The sequence below is a fragment of the Colossoma macropomum genome, unplaced genomic scaffold (assembly GCF_904425465.1).
Source record: "Colossoma macropomum unplaced genomic scaffold, Colossoma_macropomum, whole genome shotgun sequence".
NCBI classification, from domain to species: Eukaryota; Metazoa; Chordata; class Actinopteri; order Characiformes; family Serrasalmidae; genus Colossoma; species Colossoma macropomum.
In genome coordinates this window covers 5,136-31,479 of record NW_023495919.1, presented here as the reverse complement: position 1 = coordinate 31,479, position 26,344 = coordinate 5,136, and the positions used below count along the sequence as shown (strand labels likewise).

At 36.6% G+C, this 26,344-nt stretch overlaps 1 protein-coding gene across 1 annotated transcript; it reads left to right on the top strand.

Annotated features, from left to right (window-relative positions):
- Positions 1–21,253: 21,253 nt before the first annotated feature.
- LOC118803514 (proteoglycan 4-like) lies at positions 21,254–24,311 on the top strand. Its single transcript, XM_036564000.1, has 2 exons — positions 21,254–21,901; positions 24,216–24,311. The coding sequence occupies exons 1-2, from the start codon at positions 21,254–21,256 to the stop codon at positions 24,309–24,311; spliced, it is 744 nt and encodes a 247-aa protein (XP_036419893.1).
- The last annotated feature ends 2,033 nt before the right edge of the window (positions 24,312–26,344 follow it).

The following is a 26,344-nucleotide window of genomic DNA, read 5'->3' as shown; positions in this document are numbered from 1 at the left end:
ATTTTCCCGTTGCACCTTAATGGTGCCTGAGGTGCAGAATGTAACTGGCAGGTGAATAAGGTGAATAGCAGATATTGCTATATTAACTCCAGCATTTAAGACCATTAGTGTTAAAACTGTGTTGAACGATCAGCAGAGCTTTTTTTACAGCAAAGGAGATTATTTTATTTTTTACCTACAATCTAATTCTGCTGTGGAGCCGCAACAGGACAGTAAAGAGCCGCATGCAGCTCCGGAACCACATGGTGCTGACCCCTGGGCTAGCATAATGACAGATAAATAGCTTTAGCCAGTTTAGAAATGTGGTTAGTCAGTAGAGCTATGTAATATTCAGCCTACTTAGAATAATGATCCTACTCACAGTACGACCTAACAGCAAGCAGTGCTCAATTAAGGCTGCAACCATCAGATATATTATATTATATTATACTATATTATATTACATTATATAACCCAGTATTCTATAAGATAAGACATGTTGCAGCTTTATAAACGAAAAAAAATATTCTGTTTATTTTTATTATTAGTGGTAGGGGTGGTTAGGAGGAAGAGTAATAGTAGAAGAGGTAGTTCCTTTGTAATAAAACATAATTCAAATAGTATAAGCTAATAAAAAATGATCACTGAATAATAATTATTTTCATAACAAGTGGTATTAAAATGCTAAACTGTGAATCCCACACAATCTGGCAACCTTAAACAGGTCACTGGCTCTGAACAGCTGTGAGTGCTGCAGGAGAGCAGAGTATAACAGCCTATTTTAACCATCATCTGCTTTATACTGAAGCATGATTGCTTTAATGCCTGGTGCAGTCTCAGTAGGTGTCCTAAAGCTGGACAGCTCTCCACTGCTCTCATTTACTCTCCATTACAAAGGCAACTGAGAACATGCTAATTAGCAGTCCTTAGCAGTAAGAAACTTATGTGAACTGCAGCAGGAGTTAAGACTGATTGACGCCTGAATTGACATTAACAGTTTTAGTACTGTATAAATGTGGTGGCTGTTGGGTGGCCTAGGCAACTGTAGGGAATCCAAAGTGCATAAACCTAAAAAAATATGTTCATGTATCATTATCAGAAAACATGAATAGATAACTCAGTAGAAGTTTTTTCCATATGCAATATGATAGTGAAACACTGGAGGGCATTACCCCGATAATATACACACTCACAAATATATTGTCGCTGTCATGCAAAAACCTTGTATCTTCATTTTTGTTGTAAGTCTAATCACCGTTGGCCATGTGGGTAAAATTTAATGATGACTGGACCAACAGAAAAACTCCTTGTTACATTAATTTTGTTTAAAAGACAAGAATATTTTTTCCTTCTCCTCTAAAATAACCATTTTGGAGACGCAAGGTTTTTCTGACAGCGACAGTATGCTCTATATGTTTCACATACACACTAATGGGTGAAATAAAAAATATCCTCTTTAAGAGCATCAAATTTTAGCTTAGAGAAACGGTACACGTCCAACTTGTTAAACCATCGGGTGACAGTAAAAAATATTACTGCTGACTTAATATAAACTATAACCAAATGCATACGGATGTGCATTGCAGTGAAGCATTTACCAGATTAATAAGCTACAGCAGTCGTCTCACTGAACACAAAATCACACAGTTTCACTATTCGGAAATGTCCCGCACCCATGCCAGGCGGGAGCGGGACAAAACATTGTAGACAAGATTAAATTACTTAATGATTGGCATATATACATAATAACAATGACAAAAAATATTATCAGCAAAAAAACAAAAAGTATTTAAAATTCATAAATAGATGTTCGAAACTAGTTCTAAATGGAAGCACCAATCACATGAATAAATGTTTAGGTAGTGCGGGAGCAGAACCAATAGTGCAGATTTTCTGTGAGAGTGGGCGGGAGCGGGATGAATCTCGCAGAGTGGGTGGGAGTGAATTTCATTTCATTTTTTTCATTTCATGTTTCATGCGACGCTGTTCGTCATAAACATCACGCTTTCATGTGCACACACACAAGAATTAATCACAGCCTCTCAGCCACAACATATCTAACCTGGTCTAACAGAGAAAGTTGTTAACCGATATTGTTAAACGAGTTGACCCTGGCTGGTGTTGTGAAGCTCTAATTCAGTCAGAAAGTCTTTGAATCTGCTTTATTAGCCAGACCCCAGATTCACTACATCTTGCTGTTCAACTATAAGCCAAAACAAATTGCATAACATAAAAAACCCACATACCTTTAACTTTCATCTTTTTCTGCTCATCTTCTCTTTTTTCTTCTCCATTTTTCAGCTCCAGATGCGTACATTCTTTTCCGAGACATGATTAGCCAGTTGCTTCCCCTCACTCAGGCATCTTAGACAACATAATGGTACACTAATAGCTCAGAAGTTGTTAGGGGGCTCTCTGACAGCCGCAGGGCCCTAAACAGCTGCTTATGTTTCTTATTAGGTAGACCCGGCACTCAATACAGAAAGCATATAGCAGTAACATTGGCGATGGTTAAAGTTTCTCTCCAGAATGTCTTCGGCTACGTCTAAATTTAGAAGGAGGGTCAGCTTCTTTCCTTTTCTCCTTTGAGTAAAAACGGTCTGCATTGGCTTCAGTGCAGCATGCAGGCTCTACACTACTTCTCCCTGAATAAAAAAGGTGTTAAAGCTGTCTGCTGTGGTTGATTTATCTCTGATCTGAGCAAGTGCACAAATTGTGTTTCACAGTGAGCTTCTTGTTGCGTGTTTGAACAGAATGCATATAGAGATTAGTTTCTACAGTTAGCTAGAGTGTTTTGACCTTGATTGGAGTCCTTACAAAAGGTCAGGCTAAACACTCGGTGCTGTTGTTTTAATCTGAGGGCCACACAGCGTCAAGCCGAGGATTATTCTGACTCTCGACCTGTTTCTAGGTAGAGGTGGGCTGTAGCCTAGTGGCAGGAGAATGAAGCTTTGTTGAACTTTTCAAGTTGTTGTCTCATACTGCCTCTGAGCGTCACGTTGCTGGAATTGGAAAATATACAGTTATTCACACTTCAACCCAGCTGGCAATCCAGTACAAAACTAGAGGTACTTTTTACATGCATATTGGTATAAACAAATGCTGTGACTATTTCGTGTTCCATTTAAATACATATTACACTGCTTTGGTTTTATTCTACTGACTCTGCCCAAGAAATAAGCAATGCAAACACAGCTAGTGCAGAAGCATCTCATCCACAGCAACAATACAGTGTTCAAATGTTATTTAAGAAAATATCACACTGCACAATCATATCTTTCAACCATCTTTTGTTTATTTTGCATTTATTCTTCCAGTCTTCTTATTCGCTGCCATTTTATTGGCTCCCTACTGATGTCGGCGTGAATTATGGCCCACCAGGGTCCACCACAGCTTCTTCTGATGCAGCTGACCCAGTCAGGAGGCTTTTTTGAGGTGGTGCAAGAATGAACAGAAGTGCAATAGCTAACCCCAAAAGACCAGCCATTCCTTTGTCCACTGCCTACTTTATTAGTCTCAACCGTATTTAGCACCCAGCCCCAAAAACTGATGATAAGACATGTCTGTTAAATCTGAATCTGATTATCATTGTGGGCTCTTTTATTGCACTGGTTGGTATCACTGTTAAAAATAAATACTATAGTAAAACACCACCCACTGTTCTTTACAGCGTTCTACACAACAAAGTAGCACAACTAAGATTTTCTGATGTCTATCTGTTAAACTTGGCATATGAATATGAATTAAATCATATTTCATATTAAAGAAACAATATGTTATGTTTTAGTTTACTAGCCATAAAATGACCACGATAGGTCATCGGAAATTAAGGAAACATGCTAAGTTGAAATGCTGGCTTTTGTGACATCAGTGCTACAGCCAATATGTTCTCCTTTGAAATTTCTGTTCTGGAGCGAAAAGTCTTTTTGTGTTTTGGCCTGTGATCCTGCCCACTGCCCATTTCCAACTACCATTTTGACACCTCACGTTGCCAGATATGAAACAAATTGCTTGCAAATACACAGCTTGCTGCAGTCATGAAGCAAGCAACAAACGGATCAACAGAGATAGCGTTAGATTCTACCTGACCTAAAAAGCTCTGGCATCCTTCTAAAAAGCTCCATGACCATAGATAGTAAAACGTGAGTAAATATTGGCGATGCATTTTAAGATGAAGACAGTTTAGAGCCCGGAAGAACTTTAAGACAGATGCCGAGTTGGCTTATTTTCTCCTGAACAGGTAAGCATTGGGCTTTAGCTAAGATTAACTAAGAACCTTAGGTAATTTATCGTGGTTACTAGTAGGGATGGGTTTTTGTTTTTGGAGTAACAGGCTTATCTTTGGCTACCGTACTTAACCGGCCATGCATCTAGCTAGCACTGACAGAGTTATAAAAAAATCCACATGGTTTGGTTTATAATTTGCAAACAAAAACATTGCAAATGTATACATTAGTGATCACTTACAGCATAGGATTCATCATTGCTTGCCATTGTCAGTGTTTAATGTTGCACTTGTTGCACTCGTCACCTTGTAGGTTCCGTGTCCTCAACCTGGCAACCTGCCTGATCTTCAAGTCTGGGGAGGAGGGGGGGTGGGGCAGAAAACTCATTCCAATATCTTGAATTCAGACTGCAGTGCCCCTTCTAAACGCTTGCTGTCAGTGCGTTGCCTGTAGAGGATGTGTTCACTTTTTTTATTCACGTAAAAAAATCAACGAAACATCACATTTGACTTTTGTGTCAATTGGCTTTTGCATACAAATGTAAAGGTGGCTGCATCTGGGATTAGAGTGACTATATGCTAATTTAGCTTTCTTTCTCTAACAGCCTGACTGACTTTTAAGGTGGATTGTTTTATAGCTTATATGGCAGAGAGGGGTGGTGGGTTGTTGGGTTTGTGGGCTAAGAGGCCTACTTGCAACTAAGATCACTGGTGTGAGAAGATTGAATAGCACAGTCTGTAGTGCTCAACAGGACGAGATGCGAATTAGAGTGTTTGCTCTTCACTTCTGTTGGCTACACAGTGGATGGCCAGAATGAGACTGGGTGAGTTTTAAAACATCCATCAGCTAGTTTCAGAGATAAAACCTGTTTATTACAATTTTATTACAATACAATTCGCTAAATTCAGTAGCTGAAATATGGGAAATTGTAAAGCCATGTGTGCGGCCACATGCTCCTGTGCCTCGTTTCATATCAGTTTGATGGAAATGTTTGGTCACCAGTAGCAGAGTGTCTAATGAAAGTCTGCCTGCAGGCCACGTAAAACAGCGGTTTGTGGTTAGCATTTTCGCTATCAGCAAAATCGACCTGACTGTGGCTGATAGTCAGACATATAGACTCCATTCCTCATGATCCGTTTTAGAGCTTTCATTTGAAGCGATAATATCAAATCCAAATCCAGCCAGGTCCATAAGTATTTGGACAGTGCCAGAATATTTGTAACTTTGCCTCTGGACAGCACCACAGTGGATTTGAAATGAAGCATCAAGATGTGACTGAAGTGTAGACTTTCAGCTGTAATTCAAGGGGTGTAAGAAAAATAACATTAACTGTTTAGGAATAACAGCCATTTTTACATAGTTTCTCCACTTTTACAGGCTTAAAAGTAATTGGACAGCAGTTTCATGTCCAGGTGTGACCTGTTCCCTCATTAATAAATGGGATAAAAGGTCTGAAGTTGAATCGAAGTATTGAATATGCATTTGGTAGCTGTATACGGGTACCGCATACCCTCGACTGCATTCATAATCAAAAATAAATGAGAATCTACAAGAAGTGTGAAGAGCTTTTACTGAACTGGGGAAATCACCAGTGAGCTGGAATTTATTACAGGAATCTCGAAAACTCCACTTGCTGGAGATCAACTTTTAATCTCTAACCACCTCAACAGTTTTAGTTCATTTCGTTTTAGTTTTTGAATTGCTGTCATTATTGTCATCATCTCATCTTACTGTTTTATCATTATTGTTATTGTTTTTTAATTGTTTTTAATTTGAACTTTGTTCTTTAGTTGTTTTATGTTTCATTATTATTATAATTATTATTATTATTATTATTATTATTATTATTATTATTATTATTAATCTGCTTAATAGTTTTATTTGATTATTTTGATTTGAGAATTTCATTTGTCCTAATATTTTATGTCTCCTGTACAATAACGACTGACACAACACATTTTTTCCCTTTTTTTCAATAAAAAAATGTTTGTATTTTTACTTTGTGATCACAAATTTATATTTAATCTTGTTTTTTTTTTAAATATTCTTGGCTACACTGTAAATGAGTGTCACTCTTAGTGTTCTTGAAATAAAAGTTGGTTGATTGATGTGGAGTAGAGGTCATCTGGACCCAGTGTGTTGACCACTTTTAGCGCAGCTTCAGCTAATGTGAAACATACAGAAACATGGTCACTCTTCCTTTCACTGACATGAGTTGACCAAAAGGTTTGTTTTCATTTTTACAACGATGTGGTTAAAGTGTGGTATTTCAATTTAAGCTAATATAAGTAATTAAGAAAGCAAAGGAAATAAGTAGAATCTGAACAGCCCTGGGCAAATGACTTTTATTTATTTTTGAAGTGTAAATAACACAACCTCCTCAGGAAAAACACTTAAATATGACAAGTTTCAGCAAATATTAGTGCAAAGTTTAGATTTGTTTGCTATTAGTGTAACATATTAGAATAATTATTTATTATTTATTAAGTATTATATGTTTCATAACTTTTTCATAGGACATTATATTTCTTTCTTTTTTCTTTCCAGAATGTTAATTTAGCAAACGAACAGTAGTTGTGTATTAAAATATGCAGAAGTGTCTCTGTAGAGGATGTACGTTCACTTAGATATTAGTTATAGTTATTCTATTATATTTAGATTTATTTATAGTTATATTTTGGCAATACTGTAACTGAATATGGTCATGCCAATAAAGCTTATTAAATTATTCTAAGGAAACATTTCTTGAGCTTACAGATTATATTATTATTATTCTTATATAAAATATTACAAGACAACATTTAATAGCATGAAAATATTCGATTGTCACAGCTCTGGTATTCCTGCATCTGAGGTACTTAAAGAAGATGATAAATCAATGATAAATCCTGTTTTTATCTGTGGCTGTTATGATTATACTGTACACTTTTTCTCCTCAGGCACTGGACGTCCACTAAGTTGCTGCTGAAAGGTATCAGACAGGAAGGTTCCTGTTGACCACATTATGAATACACCCTGCAGCGTCGCCCGTTTTGTCCCCTTACAGCTGTAAGGCAAGTTAGACTCATTAATTCCTCTTTGTTATGAATGATATATTTCATATCCCCTAGGAAAATATATGAAGAGCTTAATATCAAAACGCTGTATATGCATTGCAACAATTTGGACATAGTTTTTTTTTAAAGAATAACAACTGACAAATAATGAACAACACATTTTTATTCCTCATTTATTTTATATGAACATTTCATATTGTCTTACAGTGTTCAGTTATCACAAGAATGCATGAAAGTCAATGTTATTTCTTATGTTTTGCTGATATTTCCTGCATGTTTCTGACGTTTCTTGTACTCCCAACCAACAACGTGTATCATGAGTAAAGAAAATTCTTGAAAGTGGTTTCTAAAGCTGCATAATATCTAATAACTAAAATATCAATTCACAGATTTCTTACCAGGAAGAGAAACCCAATATGCTCGGATCCAGAGAGCAGTTGGGTCAGGAAGGGCACATATGTGATGAAGGACAGAAGGAGAGACCCCAGCAGAGCTGAACAGGCCCACTACAACTACAACAGTATCTAAAACAAGGAAAAAGACTGCAGCACTGAGGAAAGAAAGTCAGAGACAATGTATTGAATCGGCTATTAAGTACAATTTATTCATTGAAATGTCATTTTTTTCAGGAGAACAAAAACATTTAGAACAACATTACACAAAATCCTCAACAACTAATAATGATTTCCAATTTTTATCTCTCTTTCAGGAGCTGTGCTTTCAGTTCTTCAATGAAATCTGCAGGCATATTTTTTCACTCCTCCAAAGTTCAGCCTTAGAAGTTGGTTGAACTTTCTGCTTCTCACAAAACACATAATCCCAGTCATTTTCAGTGATGCTGAGGTCTGGACTCTGGGGTGGTCAGTCCATTGTTCTGAGATCACAAGCAGCCTCTTTGTTTCTTATTTTTTTTCTATTTCCTTTTCTCAGTAAAAACAGCTACACATCCTTTAGACCCATAGCGCTGAGTTGTGTACTCACAGTGGAGGGATGGCTGTGGATGTTTTCAGATGTGAAGCAAAACTGGAGCTTAATTTTCTCCTCTGTCTCAAAGATGGGACAGTTTTGGTGGTTCCGGTGGTTGTTAGGGGTCCCATTTTCTCTGTAGCTTCTAATATTTTTTTTAACCCAGTTTTGGAGAATCCTGAAAGGCTTTTGCATAGTATTATATGTGTTCTTTATATCCATGTAAAGCCTGTACCTGTAATGTAGCTAATATAACATTCATATTAAAAACTATTAGTGGATCTGTTTAACCCCTTAAAATCCCAGGCTTATTATATACTAAGGCTTATTATTCAGTAACTACAGGGACTTGAATGCAAACTGACTGCGCTATTCCTAGGTTATAGAAGTGTGTAATAAAACTTTGGGACTGCCAGGAGGTCCTGGCCTTTCAGGGGCTTAAACAAAGTTTACCAGGGCTACCAAAAGTATGGCTCACCAGCAAAAGTTGGCCCATGAGGATGTTTGATTAGGCCCACCAACCCTCACCATATGAGAAAACAAACATATTTTATACTATATATAACATTCAATTTTCAGATTTGTAGTTTTGTAGTAAAGTAGCTAATCACTGTTGTCGGAACAAAACCTTGTATCTCCATTTTTGCCATTTTTCAGTTTTTTACTTGAAAATGCCTCTTGCCCTTTACATTGTGTGTGAATTTCATGATGAAAGGACCAAAAGAAACAAACCAAAATGACTTGGAAAAACGTTTGGTTCCATTGACTTACATTAAAAATAAACTATGTTTTTTTCTTCTTCTGTAAAGTTACCATTTTGTGTGTGTATATATATATATACTATATATTATATTATAATATATATATATATATATGTATATGTATATGTATATGTTGTATATGTATATAAACTTTAGAAAATGTTTAAAAATTCAATACAAAACTTCTTTGTTTACTTATTGTTTTGTCTTTTTGCCCTGACCCACACAAACACTGCACTTTGCCTCCACAAGACACAAAGTTTGTGCGCCCCTGCTTGTATAATGTTACCAAGCCCTAGTAACGATCTCAGATTAGCAAAGTGAAGAATGATATTGCTACCTAATGTGATATGCCAAACTAATTTAATATTGTAGTAGAGATGTTACATTGTAGTTGCTTCAAACAACTTTATTTAATTAGAAATCTTTAATCTTTTTTATTAATGTAAATGCTTTGCAACAGTTCACAACCATTTATTTAAGTACATGAAGCAAAGCCTCATCGTGCAGAAACATGTGTGCATGCATGGGTGTCTGGGTTCAGTATTTAACAGTGTGCCCCACCCTCATTGTGTCAACCAAACCTGCATGCTTGAGCTTGGTTAACCATGACTGCAAACTTTAACACATAGATATGATTTCCAGTTATAGCTTTCATAGCTGCAGAGCATCATAAACCACAGTTTTCTAATGCAGGTACTTTCACAGTAATGGCCTTAACCATTCCAGCTGTGTTGTAAAGACACATTAATATATGGATGAGTCTATAGAGTTACCATAAATTACAGTTTTTATGGCCTATAGATAAAAACAGGCAATAATAACAAGGCAGTCATTCAGTCATGTTCAGATTAGTTCCTCACTCTGTTTTATTTGACTTACTGACCTAAAAATGATCTGATCAGACAAAAGTGTAGGCTTTAAGTGATTTATGTTAAATTTTGTGTGTTGTGCACACGACATGCACACATTATAGCCAACGTACCATGAGAGCCTTCCCCCTCCAGAATTTGAAAGGGGTTATACTGTAATATTGAAGTATACAGTTTAATTTGTGTCCCTTGTAGACCAAAATTATGTATCAAAGTAGCTGTGTAGCAGTGTAACTTACTTAAATATGCACTCAAGCACAATAATCAGGGCACAGAGGAAGCAAAGATGCCTTTGCCCCACAATATCACCTTACAGATGATGCTACATCATTAGAGACTTTATGTTCTGTCAGTTCATCACAGCCTAACCTGACTTTGCTCTCTGATTTTGATCGTTTGTATGCATAATTAACTAAGTTGAACTGAAATTTCACCCACTAACAATATTTCGGTTGAAAAATGGTCAAAAATGGCGTTTTTGTTTTTTGCCAAGAGAAAAAGGTTGAAAAGGTTGACGAAAAAATAAATAGGCCTCGAAATCTCAGATGTTACAAATAAATTTAATGATAATGAAAGTAAAAGTGATGAAAAACGATTCACTTCATTCCCCTGTGCTGGTGACACATTTAGAAAGTTTGAGAGGAAATGTATAGATCTGTTTCTAATCACTAGTCATTGTAGAGGGATTATTATTAAGATACACAACACCTAAGAACGTCCCTGTTACAGGTTTGATACTCCCTGAAAATGCAACATTCTTCTTGACACACAAATACAGCAAGACATCCGCAGCAGGGGACGTTCCTCAGTTTATAAAATAAAATTTACAAAAAGTTAATTAATAACAATGCAAAAGTGCAAAGTATTTAACTTTATAACTTTATACCGTAATATAACTACAAAATAATGGAGTTCATTGCCTTTGGTGACTTTGGTAAGTTTATTTGGTAACACTATCTATGAATGTCACCTTTGTAAGCATCTATAAACACATTTATAGCATGTTATACATACATACATACATCATCTAAACCGCTTATCCTTCTGGGTCGCGGTGGGGTGCTGGAGCCTATCCCAGCTGTCATTGGGCGTATAGCATGTTATAATGCATTCATATGGTATTATAAACATGATTCTAAACATTTATAAAAATGAATTACACGTTATAGCAATGTTTATTATACATTATAAATTGTTAATATAATGCATTATAAGTAGTGTTAATAACATGTTATACTGTTAGTGCCAAAGAAGTCAGTCCCAGCTTGGAGAGCATAAAGACAAATACCAAGCTAACGGTGGTGTAGATTACCTTTCCCACATTGGGTAAAACACTGATGGCAGCACTAGTTTAAACTCTGACATTTGAAGCCTGTAATGTGCTTTATTGTGAATGTTTTAGTGTTTCAGTAAATCCTTCAGTAAATACTTCAACTTGAAGCCTCACTCTGAACACTGGAGGAGGCTTTAGTACATTATGCTTCACTTTACTTAGAGCAGACAAATACAACTTATGAGCTCTTATAATTTGTTATGATCAGTACTTCTCATGTATTATGTTAACAATTCATAATGCATAACAAGCATGGCTATAACATGTAATGCTTTTTTATAAATACTTATAGCCATGTTTATAATGTCTTATGAATGCATTATAACATGCTATGAATGTGTTTATAGATGCTTATAAAGGTGACATTCATAGAAAGTGTTACCATTTATTTTATATGAGTTGTTTTTATTTACTCTCATCTTTTTCAGTTTCTTGCTTCTAATCACACCTGGGGTCTTTTCTGTGCCTTTGGGGGCACAGCGCAACATCCTACTCGGGGGGGCCTCCTGACCTACCTCAGTCCTATTATATTTGTGTGGAGGAATGTAATGAATTGTAAGGTAAACACAATTAAGCAGTACTTATCTATATACATGGGAAATAAAGCCACTAAATTGAAAGTGCAAACAAATTAAATAAATAAAAAGTAAACAGTAAAATACCAATAATACATTTACAAATATGTGTTTTAGAGTGGAGGGTGTTTTTATCATCATTATTTATTTTCAAAACCTGCAGAAGCTGTGCGCTATTTAAAGACACACTGTATTTTCATTAAAGCAAGCTGAATTACAGTCAGTAGCAGAATCCAGAATCCGTCCAAGATGTTACACTGTAAAAGTAGCTACACTCGTTGTCAGTGTTTTCTACTTGTCCTGTAAAAATGTAGTAATTGCAACTTCATAGTCTGCATCCAGACTATCCATTGATGTGGACTTGCAATAGACACGCTTAGCCTTTCAGCTGTGTTTAAAAGGTGTGTACTGCTTCTCCACTTCAACGACTGTGGGCTGGGGGGCTGATGGTGGGCTGTGACACCTCCCTTTGACTAAGACCTTTCTTGTAAGAAGGTTCTAGTGTACAGTCTACAGTACGCGACATGAGAAGATGCCGCTGAATGTACTGGCTGTGTTGCTGTTTGCTGTGCAGTGGATGACCATCACAGCCGCGGGTAAGTTTTAAAGTGTTGACCTTTTCAGTTCAGTGCAGTAGTGGACGTTGTTGTCCAGCCTTAGTTTCCTTTGCTTTGTGTAAAATTTAGAGTATGTGGTGGTGACATGGTGGGTTCCTGAGAGACAAAGTGGGGATTCTTATGTCAGTATCATAATCAGGATGAAACGTCAGTGAAGGACATTTTTCATAATTCATTTGCTGAACAAGTTCAATAAATAAAAAAGCCAATGATTGTTTTTTGTTTTGCAATATTAGAGTTGCATGGCCATATAAGGCAATAACAACAAGGCTGTTATTCTGTCATGTTCAGATTAGTTTCTAACTTTGTGTTTTATTATATTCACTGGCCTAAAAACCATCTGATCATCCTGTGGGTGATGGGATGGGAGTGTAGGTGTAGTGAAGTATAAGTTGTGCACATTCCATACACAAATTACAGACAGACATTGGCAGCACACCATCTGCTTTAAGCTTTGGCTCAGCTGTAGCTGCTTTTCTCACATCTCTGACAGGAAACGTTTCGTGTTTTATGAGGCTTCCCTTTCGCCAGCTTCCTGTAGCAATTTTCTCATTCGATGTTTGTCTTAAATCTTTCTCTTTGCCCATTTGTTAGCTACTAGCTAGGCGAGTTGAGAACTAGCTAGTTGTCTGCATTGCTATGGTGACCAGCAGTCTGCGCACCAGCCTTCAGGGTTAAAGGGTGAATTAGCAGTTGTACATTAACTCCAGTGTTTAAGACCATTTATTGCTAAAACTGTAATGTTGAAGTGTACAGTTTAGTTTCTGATCCTTGTAAACCAAAAATATATATTAAAGTAGCTGTGTAGCAGAGTAAAGAGTAACTTACTTAAATATGCACGAGAGAACAACAGTCTAGCACGGAGGAAGCAAAGATACATTTGCTCCTCAGTCTTACTTTACAGATGATCATCAGCTTCATTATCAGAGACCTTTTGTTCCATCAGTTCATCTCAGCCTGACCTGACTCTGATTTTGATATGTGTATTTAACTAGGCATGCACTGAATTTTCATCTACTGAGAACTTTTCAGCCCAAAAATGAGCCAGTGATTGTTTTTTTCCTCAGGCACTGGACCTTCAGAAAACTGTTGCGTCAAGGTAACAGACATGAAAATTTCAGTCACCAACATTGTGAAGTACGTGCTGCAGGATGCCGCACTGTGTCCTATCAAAGCTGTGAGGCAAGTAAGACTCATTAAATCCTCTTTGTTATAGAGACTTACTTCATGTCTCCAAGAAAAACATTTAGAGGATGACCAGAAAATTAGGTTACAAAACTCTCCATAAAACGTAATCACTAATTACTGATATGTCAATTCACAGGTTTACTACCACAAAGCAGAAAGTAATATGCTCTGATCCAGAGAGCAGATGGGCCAAATTTGTGATGTGTGTGGTGGATAAATCAAAAAGCAAGAGCAAATCTGAAGCAGTATCAATTTGTAGAGGCTTCACAACGGTAACGACTCCCTCGACGATCTCTACAACAGTTCCCTCAGAGCCCTCTACTACAGTTCCCTCAGAACCCTCTACTACACCTGTATCAGTGCCAAGTAAAAAAACAGAGGACACAACAACCACAACTGCCAGTGAAGAAGAAAAAAACAGGATAGAAACAAACACAACGGTCAAGTCACTGGTAGCCGACGACTTACTGAAGAAGAACTCACCAAACTTCAACCGGGTGTTGAGTGCAGAGACGTCTTCGGTAGAAGAGGGGGGTGAAAGTGAGTCCCATAAATCATCAGATGAGAATGAATCACCTGCAGGAATCAGTAAGAAAAAGAACACAGAGCTAGAAGAGTCTCTGCATGCAGAAGAGAGAGAAACACTGTCTTCAACAGTGAATGAACAGTCTCCAAACAAGAACACCATGTTTTGTATAAAGAGGGTACCAGCTAAGTAGCAGTGCTTACTTTTGTATCAAAGATTCTTTGTGATCAGAGGAGGAACATAACATGCTTAGATTTACTGTAAGTAACCAGACGCCTTTTCTGGTTTCATTAGTATGAATGGGATCTTTCTGTGTGTTAGCATGTTTTCCATCACTGTATAAAAGACGCACAACTCTTCCTTTACTGTTACTGTTTACTGAACTTTTGTATTTTTTATTTAACCAAACACAAAAGCTTATTCATAGTTTGTCATTGTTTTTTTATGAGAGTGAAGATAAAACATGACTGATTTAGGAATGTAACATTTTTCTATTTGTGGTATTGTTAAAAAAGGTACCTTGCGAGACAAATTAAATGAAAACCTATGAATTTTCCACTTTGTTAGATCGTGATTTTCACATATCAAATAAACACAACAGCACTGAAAAATCTGCTGCATTAGTAACCTGGTTCTGTTTAAGCATTACATTATGGAGATGATATACTTGACATTCTTACGTGTTCATATGTGTTGTGTTTGTTTGTGTAAAACTTGTATCTGATATCTTTTTTTATACAATGTTTGAATGTAACTAATACTTCTATGAAATTTAAGATTCAGCAAAACTTTACGTGAACTACAGGAAGCATTTATGGCATATTCACAAACAGTACAGTAACACTGTATTCATTAAATACATTAATAAGTGAATATATAGGGTAATGAATTGAAAACACACTGTGATGCTTAATGTATACTTCATGATGTTGATGGATTAAACATATAGTTCAAATCTACATCCTATGATACTAAACACATCGTGAGCCTAGTCAAGAGAAATCCACATCACATTCATTACCGCTCAAAGTGTTTATGTTTGAATATTTTATGACGCTCATGCGCAGGTTCATGAAATTCATGTATAGGTATCTGAAATATCATTAATTTGCATTGTTTTTGTGTCAAATGTGTCAAAGGTTTTTGAACTCCATTAAAGGAGCAATAGTGAATAGTGGATATCTGTTGAATGTCATATGCAGACTTGTACTCGGTACAAATCTACATATTCAGTAATTCTGTAAACTGCCATATTAAACATGCATGGTTACTGAAGACACTTTGAAATATCATGACTACAATGTAGTCAAATAAGCAGCAGTTTGAGATTTCTTACGTATGCACAGCAGCTCTGCTTTCCCCTCACGCTTTCACGCAGAGCCGCAGCGCAGCAGAAGGAGGAGCAGGCAATCCAAATGGTAAAAACTCGCATCTCATCCAGCTTAGAAAAGGATAAAACATGCTCAACTTCACAAAATCATGTACGTTTGCATCACAAACTGGGTTGGTATGAAGTAAAAGACTGAACTTAACCTTACTTAACAACATTTACTGAATCATTAACTGTATATCTGTAAAAAAAACTCAAATGTCTGTTATAAGCTTTGTTTGTCCAACTCAAGTTGTTAGGTTGAAATGTTCCTCCTAGCATTCTTTAATTAATGTAATGTAAATTAATCATAATTAAAAGTTTTTGTAAGTTAAGAGATTTTATTCCAAATTATTTTAAAGCATCTCTATTGGGCCATTCATCATGAGATCATCACAGAAAATTTAAAATCAACAAAAATGGAGACACATGGTTTTCTTTGGACAGCGACGATTATACACACACACACATATATATATATATATATATATATATATATATATATATATATATATAGATAGATAAATAGATAGATAGATATACATATATATATATACATATATATATATATATATACATATATATATATAGATACATAGATAGATAGATATAGATATATAGATACATAGATAGATAGATAATACTGTTAAATATGATATAAGATTAGATAATTACTGGAATACATTTTTTATACCAGCACATGACTAATCACATGCTAAGAAACCTATTTGTTCCATGAAAAGATAGAATGTATACTTTAATGTATTTATGATCATTTCAGCTTACACTAAACATCACTGAGTGATTTTTCAGTCCATTACATTGTTACACACTCATCACTCATTACTGAATGTGTATAATGAATGTTTCAAAATGATTATGTAGTTGTAAAGGAGTGGTACTGTATTGGTGATAAATATGTTATGAATGCTTTATTTACATGTAGTTACCGTAAAACATTACCAAATATTCCCGTTAAACACAGTGTTGGTTCATCTTGACGGGAGCACGTATCAAAATTGCAAGTGGCTTAACTCTGTTTAGAGCCAAGCTCTGGTATTAAACTCATTAGCAAAGTGAGGAGAGATATTTTACTCATTTGCAGTAAAAAATGAAATAAAAATGATCATACTGCAGTACTGAGTAGATGTATCAGCCATGTTCATTAGTTGCCTACATAGCAAGCCCACTGCCATCAGTTTACCTTTAGCACTGCAGTCACTAATGTAATACTGTGATTACGAGAGTTATGAATGACTTTTCTTACTTACTTAGAAATCGTGTTTGAGTTCATATAAATACTTTGCAGCAATTTACAGTGATTTATACAGACAAATGAAGCAAATCATCATGTTTGCTGTAATGTGTGTTTAGCAGTGTATCCCACCCTCAGTGTTTCTACCAAACCTGCACGCTCAAGCTTGGTTAACCATGACTGCAAACTAGTGCAGACTTTAACACAGTTGTAGTCTGAGCCTTCATAGCTACAGCGCATCATAAACCACGAACGGGTAATGCTGCTCTTTCTCTGAATCTAAGTAAAGGCCTTCACCATTATTTGACTTCCTTCTGGACTTTTTCTTACTTAAAGTCAAATGATCGCGCTGTATTGGCTGATCATTTTGCTTGTTTTAGGAAAATATACTTGAAACTGGCAAACTCTTCTGAAAATATAGAGAGATCATTCGATTCAGAGTAATGTAGAAATAAAGTCATGAGTAGTTAGATTTGTGGGGTCGTGGGCATTCAGGTGTGATTTTCGACCTTGGCTTTAAACACAGAGATTTCTCCAGACTTCCTGAATATCTTTATAATATTATTCACTGTAGAGGGAGAAACCTAAAATCCTTGCAATCACTCTTGGAGGAATGTTGGATTATAAGCTAACACAAATTGTGGCATAGCCTTGATTCGTCCTTTCTCACACTCTCAGAAAAAAAGGTAGTAAACTATCTCTGGGGCAGTTCCCCTCTTGTCACTAGGGTGGTACCCTCAAGGGTACATCTCAGTACCTTTAGTCAGGGAACACAATTGTACCATAATCCATTAAAATGATATTATCTAAGCTGTACTGACTCCACACACCCCGTCTCGTCTCCAGGCTTTTTATTTTACTGTTCTGTTTAAAACATCAGGTTATGAAAAGGTACGAATACAAACTTTTCACCTAAAAAAACTTATTTAAGGTTCACAATTGGACCTTAAAACCACTGTTATACATTTGAGGGAACATTTACATTGTTTGTACCTTGATGAACGAAAAATGTACCTTCAACCTTTATTTCTAAGAGTGCTTGAAGGACTAGGCCTTTCCTTGATGCTCCTTCAATACTCAAGCATGCATCACATGTTTAAGATTTAAAAGTTTTTTAAACTTTTTTTTGTTAAAAAAATTACAATTTTTTAATAGCATCACTTGTTCAATATGTTTATTGAACATTTCACAGTGTTCCTGGTCTTAAATTGCCTCTGTCACAACTTTTTTGGAACTTGTTGAAGAAATCATTTTCAGTATGACCATATATTTACATACGTTTTTATTTAACTACAGGTCAAAGTGGGTTTCACATACTGTATCAGCTTAGAACTGAACTTTGTATTTCCTAACATACATGTATCAGTGTCTTAAGAGCAGCTTTTACCTCAGTAATGATTTGACAGTTCTCAGTTTTCCAATGATTGTCAAACACATACTGTATTACCATTCTAGAGAAAATAAGTTATTATTTGGACCTAATGAGTCACAATTTGAACCAAGGAACCAAGAATAACAAACTTTTTTTTTTCCCACATGACAGAAATGGGCTTTTATACCAAAAGGACATGAAACAAACACTCACAGTTAGAAATAAAGGTTCTATGCAGGTAAATTTTTTCCTTCATCAAGGTACAAACAATGTAAATGTTCCCTCAAAGACACAACAGTTGTTTTAAGTTTTTAAAGCTGAAAAGTATGTATTTGTACCTTTTGATAATCTGATGTTTTAAAACAGAATAATAAAATAAAAGTCTGGAGACGAGACGGGGTGTGTGGAGTCAGTACAACTTAGAAAATGTAACTTTAATGTATTATAGTACAGTTATGTTCCCTGACTAAATGTACTGAGATGTACCCTTGCTTTGGTGACCAGCCAGTCAAAGATGCTTGATTTCATTACACTTACTGTAGCCAACATACTGTAATCATTTTTGTAAGTGTATTTTATATGAGTTGTTTTTATCACACCCAGGTTCTTTTCTGTGCATTTGGGGGGCCCAAAGCGACATCCTACTTGGGGGTCTCCCCTCTACCTCAGTCCTATTATGTTTGTATGCGAGAATGAAAAATTAAGGTAAACACACTAAAGCAGTATTTATCTATATACAAGGGAAATCTAATCTTAAAACCACTAAATTGTAAATGCAAATAAAGTAAAGAAATAAAAAAAGTAAACAATAAAATACCTATAATAAATTATATTTGTAAAACTGGGTTTGTTTTAGAGTGAAGGATGTTTTTATCATCATTATTTATTTTCAAAACTTGCAGAAGCTGTGCAGAAACAGTAAAGGTAACCACACTTATGGCCAATTTCTTGTCTTGTAAAAATGTATTAATTGCAACTTCATAGTCTATGAAGTCTGTATACAGTCTGTGTATTGATGTGGACATGCAGTAGACACGCTTAGCCTTTCAGCTGTGTTTAAAAGGTGTGTACTTCTTCTCCACTTCAACGACTGTGGGCTGGGGGGCTGATGGTGGGCTGTGACACCTTCCTTTGACTAAGACCTTTTCGTAAGAAGGTTCTAGTGTACAGTCTACAGTACACAACATGAGAAGATGTGTCTGAATGTACTGGCTGTGTTGCTGTTTGCTGTGCAGTGGATGACCATCACATTAGCGGGTAAGTTTTAAAGTGTTGACCTTTTCAGTTCAGTGCAGTAGTGGACGTTGTCCAGCCTTAGTTTCCTTTGCTTTGTGTGAAATTTAGAGTATGTGGTGGTGACATGGTGGGTTCCTGAGAGACAAAGTGGGGATTCTTATGTCAGTATCATAATCAGGAAGAAACATCAGTGAATAAATAAGCCAGTGGTTGTTTTTTTGTTTTGTGTTGCAATATTAGAGTTGCATGGCCATGTAAGGCAATAATAACAAGGCAATCATTCTGTCTTGTTCAGATTAGTCTCTTACTTTGTTTTTTTATTATACTCACTGGCCTAAAAACCATCTGATCATTCTGCGGGTGATGGAATGGGAGTGCAGGTATAGTGAAGTATAAGTTTGTATGTTGTGCACATTCCATACGCAAATTACGGACAGATATCGGCAACACACCATCAGAGCTCTCCCCCTCCAGACAAGGGTTATACCAGGGGTCGGCAATCCAAATGTTAAGAAGAGCCATTTTGTCCTTTCAACAAAAATCAAACCATCATGGGAGCCACAACATTTCATGTCCATTTTGCCATCTTGGCTGTGAATATGTCTCAGTATGTGCTGATGTACTAGAATATGCTAAAAAATATAAATGAAAATGCAGACTTACTTTGCTCTGCTTTAAGCTTTGGCTCAGCTGTAGCTGTTTTTCTCACATCTCTGACAGGAAACTTTTCCTCAAAAAATGGGAGTTTCTTGTAAAATGTCTCTCAATATTCAACTTTTTATGAGGCTTCCCATTCACCAGCTTCTTGTTCGACCTTAAATGTTGCCTGAATGTAACTGCTGCACCATTTGAGGTGGAACAGGACAATTTCAACAAGAAGCTGGCGAACAAGGGACTAACTTCAGCCTCGCAAGTTTTTAGTGTTTGACTAGTTTCTCGTTGCAGATTAAACGTATCAGGAAACCAGCTGGATTGTTTATAAACGCAAATAAGTCTAATCGTTTCCAAATCATTGATGTTTGTCTTAAATCTTTCTCTTTGCCTATTTGTTAGCTACTAGCTAGGTGAGTTGAGAACTAGCTAGTTGTCTGTGTTGCTTTAGTGACCAGCAGCCTGCGCACCAGCCTTCAGGGTGAATTAGCAGTCATAAATTAACTCCAGTGTTTAAGACCATTTACTCTTAAAACTGTAATATTGAAGTGTACAGTTTAGTTTCTAAACCTTGTAGACCAAAAATATATATTAAAGTAGCTGTGTAGCAGAGTAAAGTGTAACTTACTTAAATATGCACAAGAGAACAACAGTCTAGCACGGAGGAAGCAAAGATACATTTGCTCCTCAGTCTTACTTTACAGATGATCATCAGCTTCATCATCAGAGACCTTTGTTCCATCAGTTCATCTCAGCCTGACCTGACTCTGATTTTGATATGCGTATTTAACTAGGGATGCGCTGAAATGTCAACTACCGAGAATTTTTCAGCCCAAAAATGAGCCAGTGATTGTCCTCAGGCATTGGACCTTCAGCATACTGTTGCAACAAGGTAACAGGCACGAAAATTAATGTCACCAACATTGTGAAGTACATGTGGCAGGATGCAGCACTGTGTCCTATCAAAGCTGTGAGGCAAGTAAGACTCATTAAATCCTCTTTGTTATGGAGACTTACTTCATGTCTCCAAGAAAAACATTTAGAGGATGACCAGAAAATTAGGTTACAAAACTCTCCATGAAACGTAATCACTAATTACTGATATGTCAATTCACAGGTTTATATCCACAAAGCAGAATGTAATATGCTCTGATCCAGAGAGCAGATGGGCCAAATTTGCGATGTGTGTGGTGGATAAAAGAAAAAGCACAGACCAAGCAGAATCGATCTGTAGAAATTTAACAACGGTAACAACTCCCTCCAATCCCTCTATGACAGTTCCCTCAGAGCCCTCTACTACAGTTCCCTCAGAGCCCTCTACTACAGTTCCCTCAGAGCCCTCTACTACAGTTCCTTCAGAACCGTCTACGACAGTTCCCCCCAAAACCTCTACAACAGCTCCCTCCAATCCCTCTACTAGAGTTCCCTCAGAGCCGTCTACGACAGTTCCCTCAGAACCGTCTACGACAGTTCCCCTCAAAACCTCTACAACAGCTCCCTCCAATCCCTCTACTAGAATTCCCTCAGAGCCGTCTACGACAGTTCCCTCAGAGCCGTCTACGACAGTTCCCCCAAAAACCTCTACGACAGTTCCCTCCAATCCCTCTACAACAGCTACACCTGTTTCAGTGCCAAGTAAAAAGACAATGGGCAGGATAGAAACAGAAACAACAGTCAAGTCACTGATAGCCGACGACTCACTGAAGAGCTCACCAAACTACAACAGGGTGAGTGCAGAGACGTCTTCGGTAGAAGAGGAGGATGAAAGTGAGTCCCGAAAATCTTCAGATGAGAATGAATCACCTTCAGGAATCAGTAAGACAAAGAACACAGAGCTAGAAGAGTCTCCGCTAGAAGAGAAAGAAACACTGTCTTCAACAGTGAATGAAAACAAGAGCACCATGTTTTGTATAAAGAGGGTACCAGATAAAAGTAGCAGTGCTTACTTTTGTATCAAAGATTCTTTATAATCAGAGGAGGAACATAACATGCTTAGATTTACTGTAAGTAACCAGACGCCTTTTCTGGTTTGATTAGTATGATTTGGATCTTTCTGTGTGTTAGCATGTTTTCTATCACTGTATAAAAGACGCACAACTCTTCCTTAATTGTTAGATGAACTTTTCGTATTTTTATTAAGCTTATTCATAGTTTATAAATGATTTTTATTTCAATGAGAGTAATGCTAAAACACGGCTGATATAGGAATATAGTATTTTCCTCTTTGTGACGTTCAAAAATGTAGCTTGCGAGAAACTAAATAAAAGTCTATGAATTTTCCCTTTTGGTAGATCATGATTTCTTTTTTATATAATGTTTGAATGTAATTAATACCTCTATGGAATTTAAGATTCAGTAATACTTTATGGGAACTACATGAAGCATTTATGGCATGTTGATGAACAGTACAGTAACACTACTATACTATTATATATACTGCTGCTGTCAGAAGAAACCTTGTATCTCCATTTTTGTCATTTTTTAGTTTTTGATATAATCTGAAAATGCCTGTTGCTCTTTACATTGTGTGTACATTTCATGATAAATGGACCAAAAGAAACGACCCAAAATGATTTGGAAACAAATCTGGTTCCATTGACTTACATTAAAAGTAAAGTAGGTTTTTTCCCTCTCATGTAAGGTTACCATTTTACAGATACAAGGTTTTCTTCCGACAACCTCGATATCAATTAATGCGTAAGCATATCGGTAATGAATTGAAAACACACTGTGACGCTTACTGTATGCTTCATGATATGATGATAAATTAAACATATAGTTCAAATCTACATCCTACGATATTAAACACATCGTGAGCCTAGTCAAGAGAAATCCAAATCACATTCATTACCGCTCAAAGTGTTTATGTTTGAATATTTTATGACGCTCATGCACTGGTTCGAGAAATTCATGTATAGGTATCTGAAGTGTCATTAATTGGTGTCAAACAAATGGTTTTTGAACTGCATTGAGGGAGCATGAATACAGTATGGATCTGTTGATATCATATGTAGACTTGTACTCGACTTGTATTCGGTAATACTGTAAACTGCCTTATTAAATATGTACGGTTACTGAAGACACTTTGAAATACCATGACTACAATGTAGTCAAATAAGCAGCAGTTTGAGATTTCTTACGTATGCACAGCAGCTCTGCTTTCCCCTCACGATTTCACGCAGAGCCGCAGCGCAGCAGAAGGAGGAGCAGGCAGAAGACTTTTTATCCCTAAAAAAGGAAAACTCACATCTCACCCAGCTCAGAAAAGGGCAAAAATGCAAAATGCATTGCATCACAAACTGGGTTGATATGAAGTAAAAGACTGAACTTAACCTTACTTAACAACATTTACTGAATCATTAACTGTATATCTGTAAAAAAAACTCAAATATCTGTTACAAGCTTTATTTGTCCAACTCAAGTTGTTAGCTTGAAATGTTCCTCCTAGCAGAAATTAGCATTCTTTAATTAATGTAATGTAAGTTAATCTACGTTAAGTTAAGAGATTTTATTCCAATTATTTTAGAACATTTCTATTGGGCCATTCATCATGAAATCATCATAGAAAATGATGACACATGGTTTTCTATTTGTTCCATGAAAAGATAGAATGTGTATTTTAATGTGTTTATGATCATTTCAGTTTACACTCAACATTGGCGGGAGCATGTATCAACATTGCAAGTGGCTTAACTCTGTTTAACGTTTATACCATAGCCAAGCTCTGGTATTAAACTCATTAGCAAAGTGAGGAGAGATATTTTACTCATTTGCAGTAAAAAATGAAATAAAAATGATCATACTGCAATATTGAGTAGATGTATCAGCCATGTTCATTAGTTGCCTACATAGCAAGCCCACTGCCATCAATTTACCTTTAGCACTGCAGTCACTAATGTAATACTGTGATTACGAGAGTTATGAAGGACTTTTCTTACTTACTTAGAAATCATGTTTGAGTTCATATAAATACTTTGCAGCAATTTATAGTTATTTATACAGACAAATGAAGCAAATCATCATGTTTGCTGTAATGTGTGTTTAGCAGTGTATCCCACCCTCAGTGTTTCTACCAAACCTGCACGCTCAAGCTTGGTTAACCATGACTGCAAACTAGTGCAGACTTTAACACAGTTGTAGTCTGAGCCTTCATAGCTACAGCACATCATAAACCACGAACGGGTAATGCTGCTCTTTCTCTGAATCTAAGTAAAGGTCTTCACCATTCCTCAGGTGCACTGGTGCAAATTCAGGGGTGATGGAGGGGAACGTGTCCCCAGTGTGTCATGTCACTTAGCTGAAGTTATGCCTACTGCAGGGGTGGATTAAGTGATTGTGGGGCTGTAGGCGAAACACAGTAATGGGGCCCCTCGATGCACATTTTTGAATTAGCTGAGGCGGCTCCTGAGTGGTTCAACCATCTGCACTGTCAAGTGAACTCGTCTTGAATCTAGTCAATGCCTCTAATATTTCTTGTTTTGAGATTGTTGTATGATTATTTGACTTCTTTCTAGACATTTTCTTACTTAAAGTCAAATGATCTCACTATATTGGCAGATCATTTTGCTTGTTTTAGGAAATATACTTGAAAATGAAAATCTGCCAATATACAGAGATCATTTGATACAAAGTGACATAGAAATAAGTCGTGAGTAGTTAGATTTGTGGGGTCGTGGGCATTCAGGTGTGGTTTTCGACCTTGGCTTTACACACAGAGATTTCTCCAGACTTCGTGAATCTTTTTATAATATTATTCACTGTAGAGGGAGAAACCTAGAATCCTTGCACTTAGTCTTTGAGTAACATTGGATTATAAGCTTACACATTTTGATTCATCTTGTTTCATAAAGGACTAGGCCTTTTCACATCACATTTTTTCATTTTTTTGTCCAAAAATGTGCAATTTTTAATAGCATCACCTGTTCAAGATGTTTATTGAACATTTCACAATGTTTCTAGTCTTAAACTGCCTCTGTCCCAGCTTTTTTTGGAACTTGCTGAAGAAATCAATTTCATTATGAGCGTATATATTTACAAAAAAAAAAAAATGGGTTTTTGTGGGTTTACAAACTCATTTGCATTTCACATACTGTATCAGCTTAGAACTGAGGTTTGTATTTCCTAACATACATTTATCCGTGTCTTAAGAGCAGCTTTTACCTCAGTAATGATTTGACAGTTCTCAGTTTTCCAATGATTGTCAAACACACACTGTATTACCATTCTAGAGAAAATAAGTTATTATTTGGACCTAATGAGTCACAATTTGAACCAGGAACCGAAACAAGAATAACAAACTTTTTTCCCACCTGGCAGAAATGGGCTTTTATACCAAAAGGACTGTTAGAAATAAAGGTTCAGTGCAGGTACATTTTGGTTCATCGAGGTACAAACAATGTAAATGTTCCCTCAAAGGTAAAACAGTGGTTTTAAGGTCTGATCGTGAACCTTAAATAAGTTTCCAGGTGAAAAGTACATATTTCTATCTTTTCATAACCGAATGATTTAAAACAGAGCAATAAAATAAAAAGTCTGGAGACGAGACGGGGTGTGTGGTGTCAATACAACTGTATAGAAAATATCAATTCAGTGGATTATGGTACAGTTATTTTCCCTGATCAAAGGTACCCTTGAGGGAACCACCCCAGTGACAGCTGTGTACCTTTTTTTCTGAGAGTGCATGGTCATACTGCACTGCTCATATAGTAGTTGCAATGTTGTGCTTGTGTTAATTTGCTTCGAGGTTCTTAGTAGACTGGCCACCCCCACCAGCGCAAAGTGTCTGTAATCAGCGCCTCTTTTAGTAAATCTGCCCCCAAATGTGATACTTTTCATATAATACAACTAAAAAGGAGAATCTTGGTTATCTGTTTACATGTGTGACTGCTTTACTGGTGTGAATGATACGAGTGAATCAGGAAATACAAAAATATTTAATAAAAAAACAAATACGAGAAGCTATTTTCTATTTTATAAAACTGAATTAATGTAAATAACAGCTTTTTCAGAAACCTAAGCAGCACCGGACTGTCACGTGATACTTTGCCGCAGGGAGCGAGCCGTGACGAGAGAGTTTCCTGTTGGTGACTCGTACTCCAGCAAACACCATTTGGGCCAGCAGCAGTTTCTGTGGTACGGTCTACAGTGCGCAACAGGACAAGATGCAGCTGAAACCATTCGCTTTGTTTCTGTTTGCCCTGCAGTGGACGATCATCACGTCAGGGGGTGAGTTAAACTGCGTCAGCTGAGTTTAGTGGTGACCACTGTGGTCTAATCTCAATTTCCTTTGCTTTGTGTGGGATATAGGGTGGGTTTCAAAGAGTCTGTGGTTCCTAACATCACCGCCATTTATTTCTTCGTTA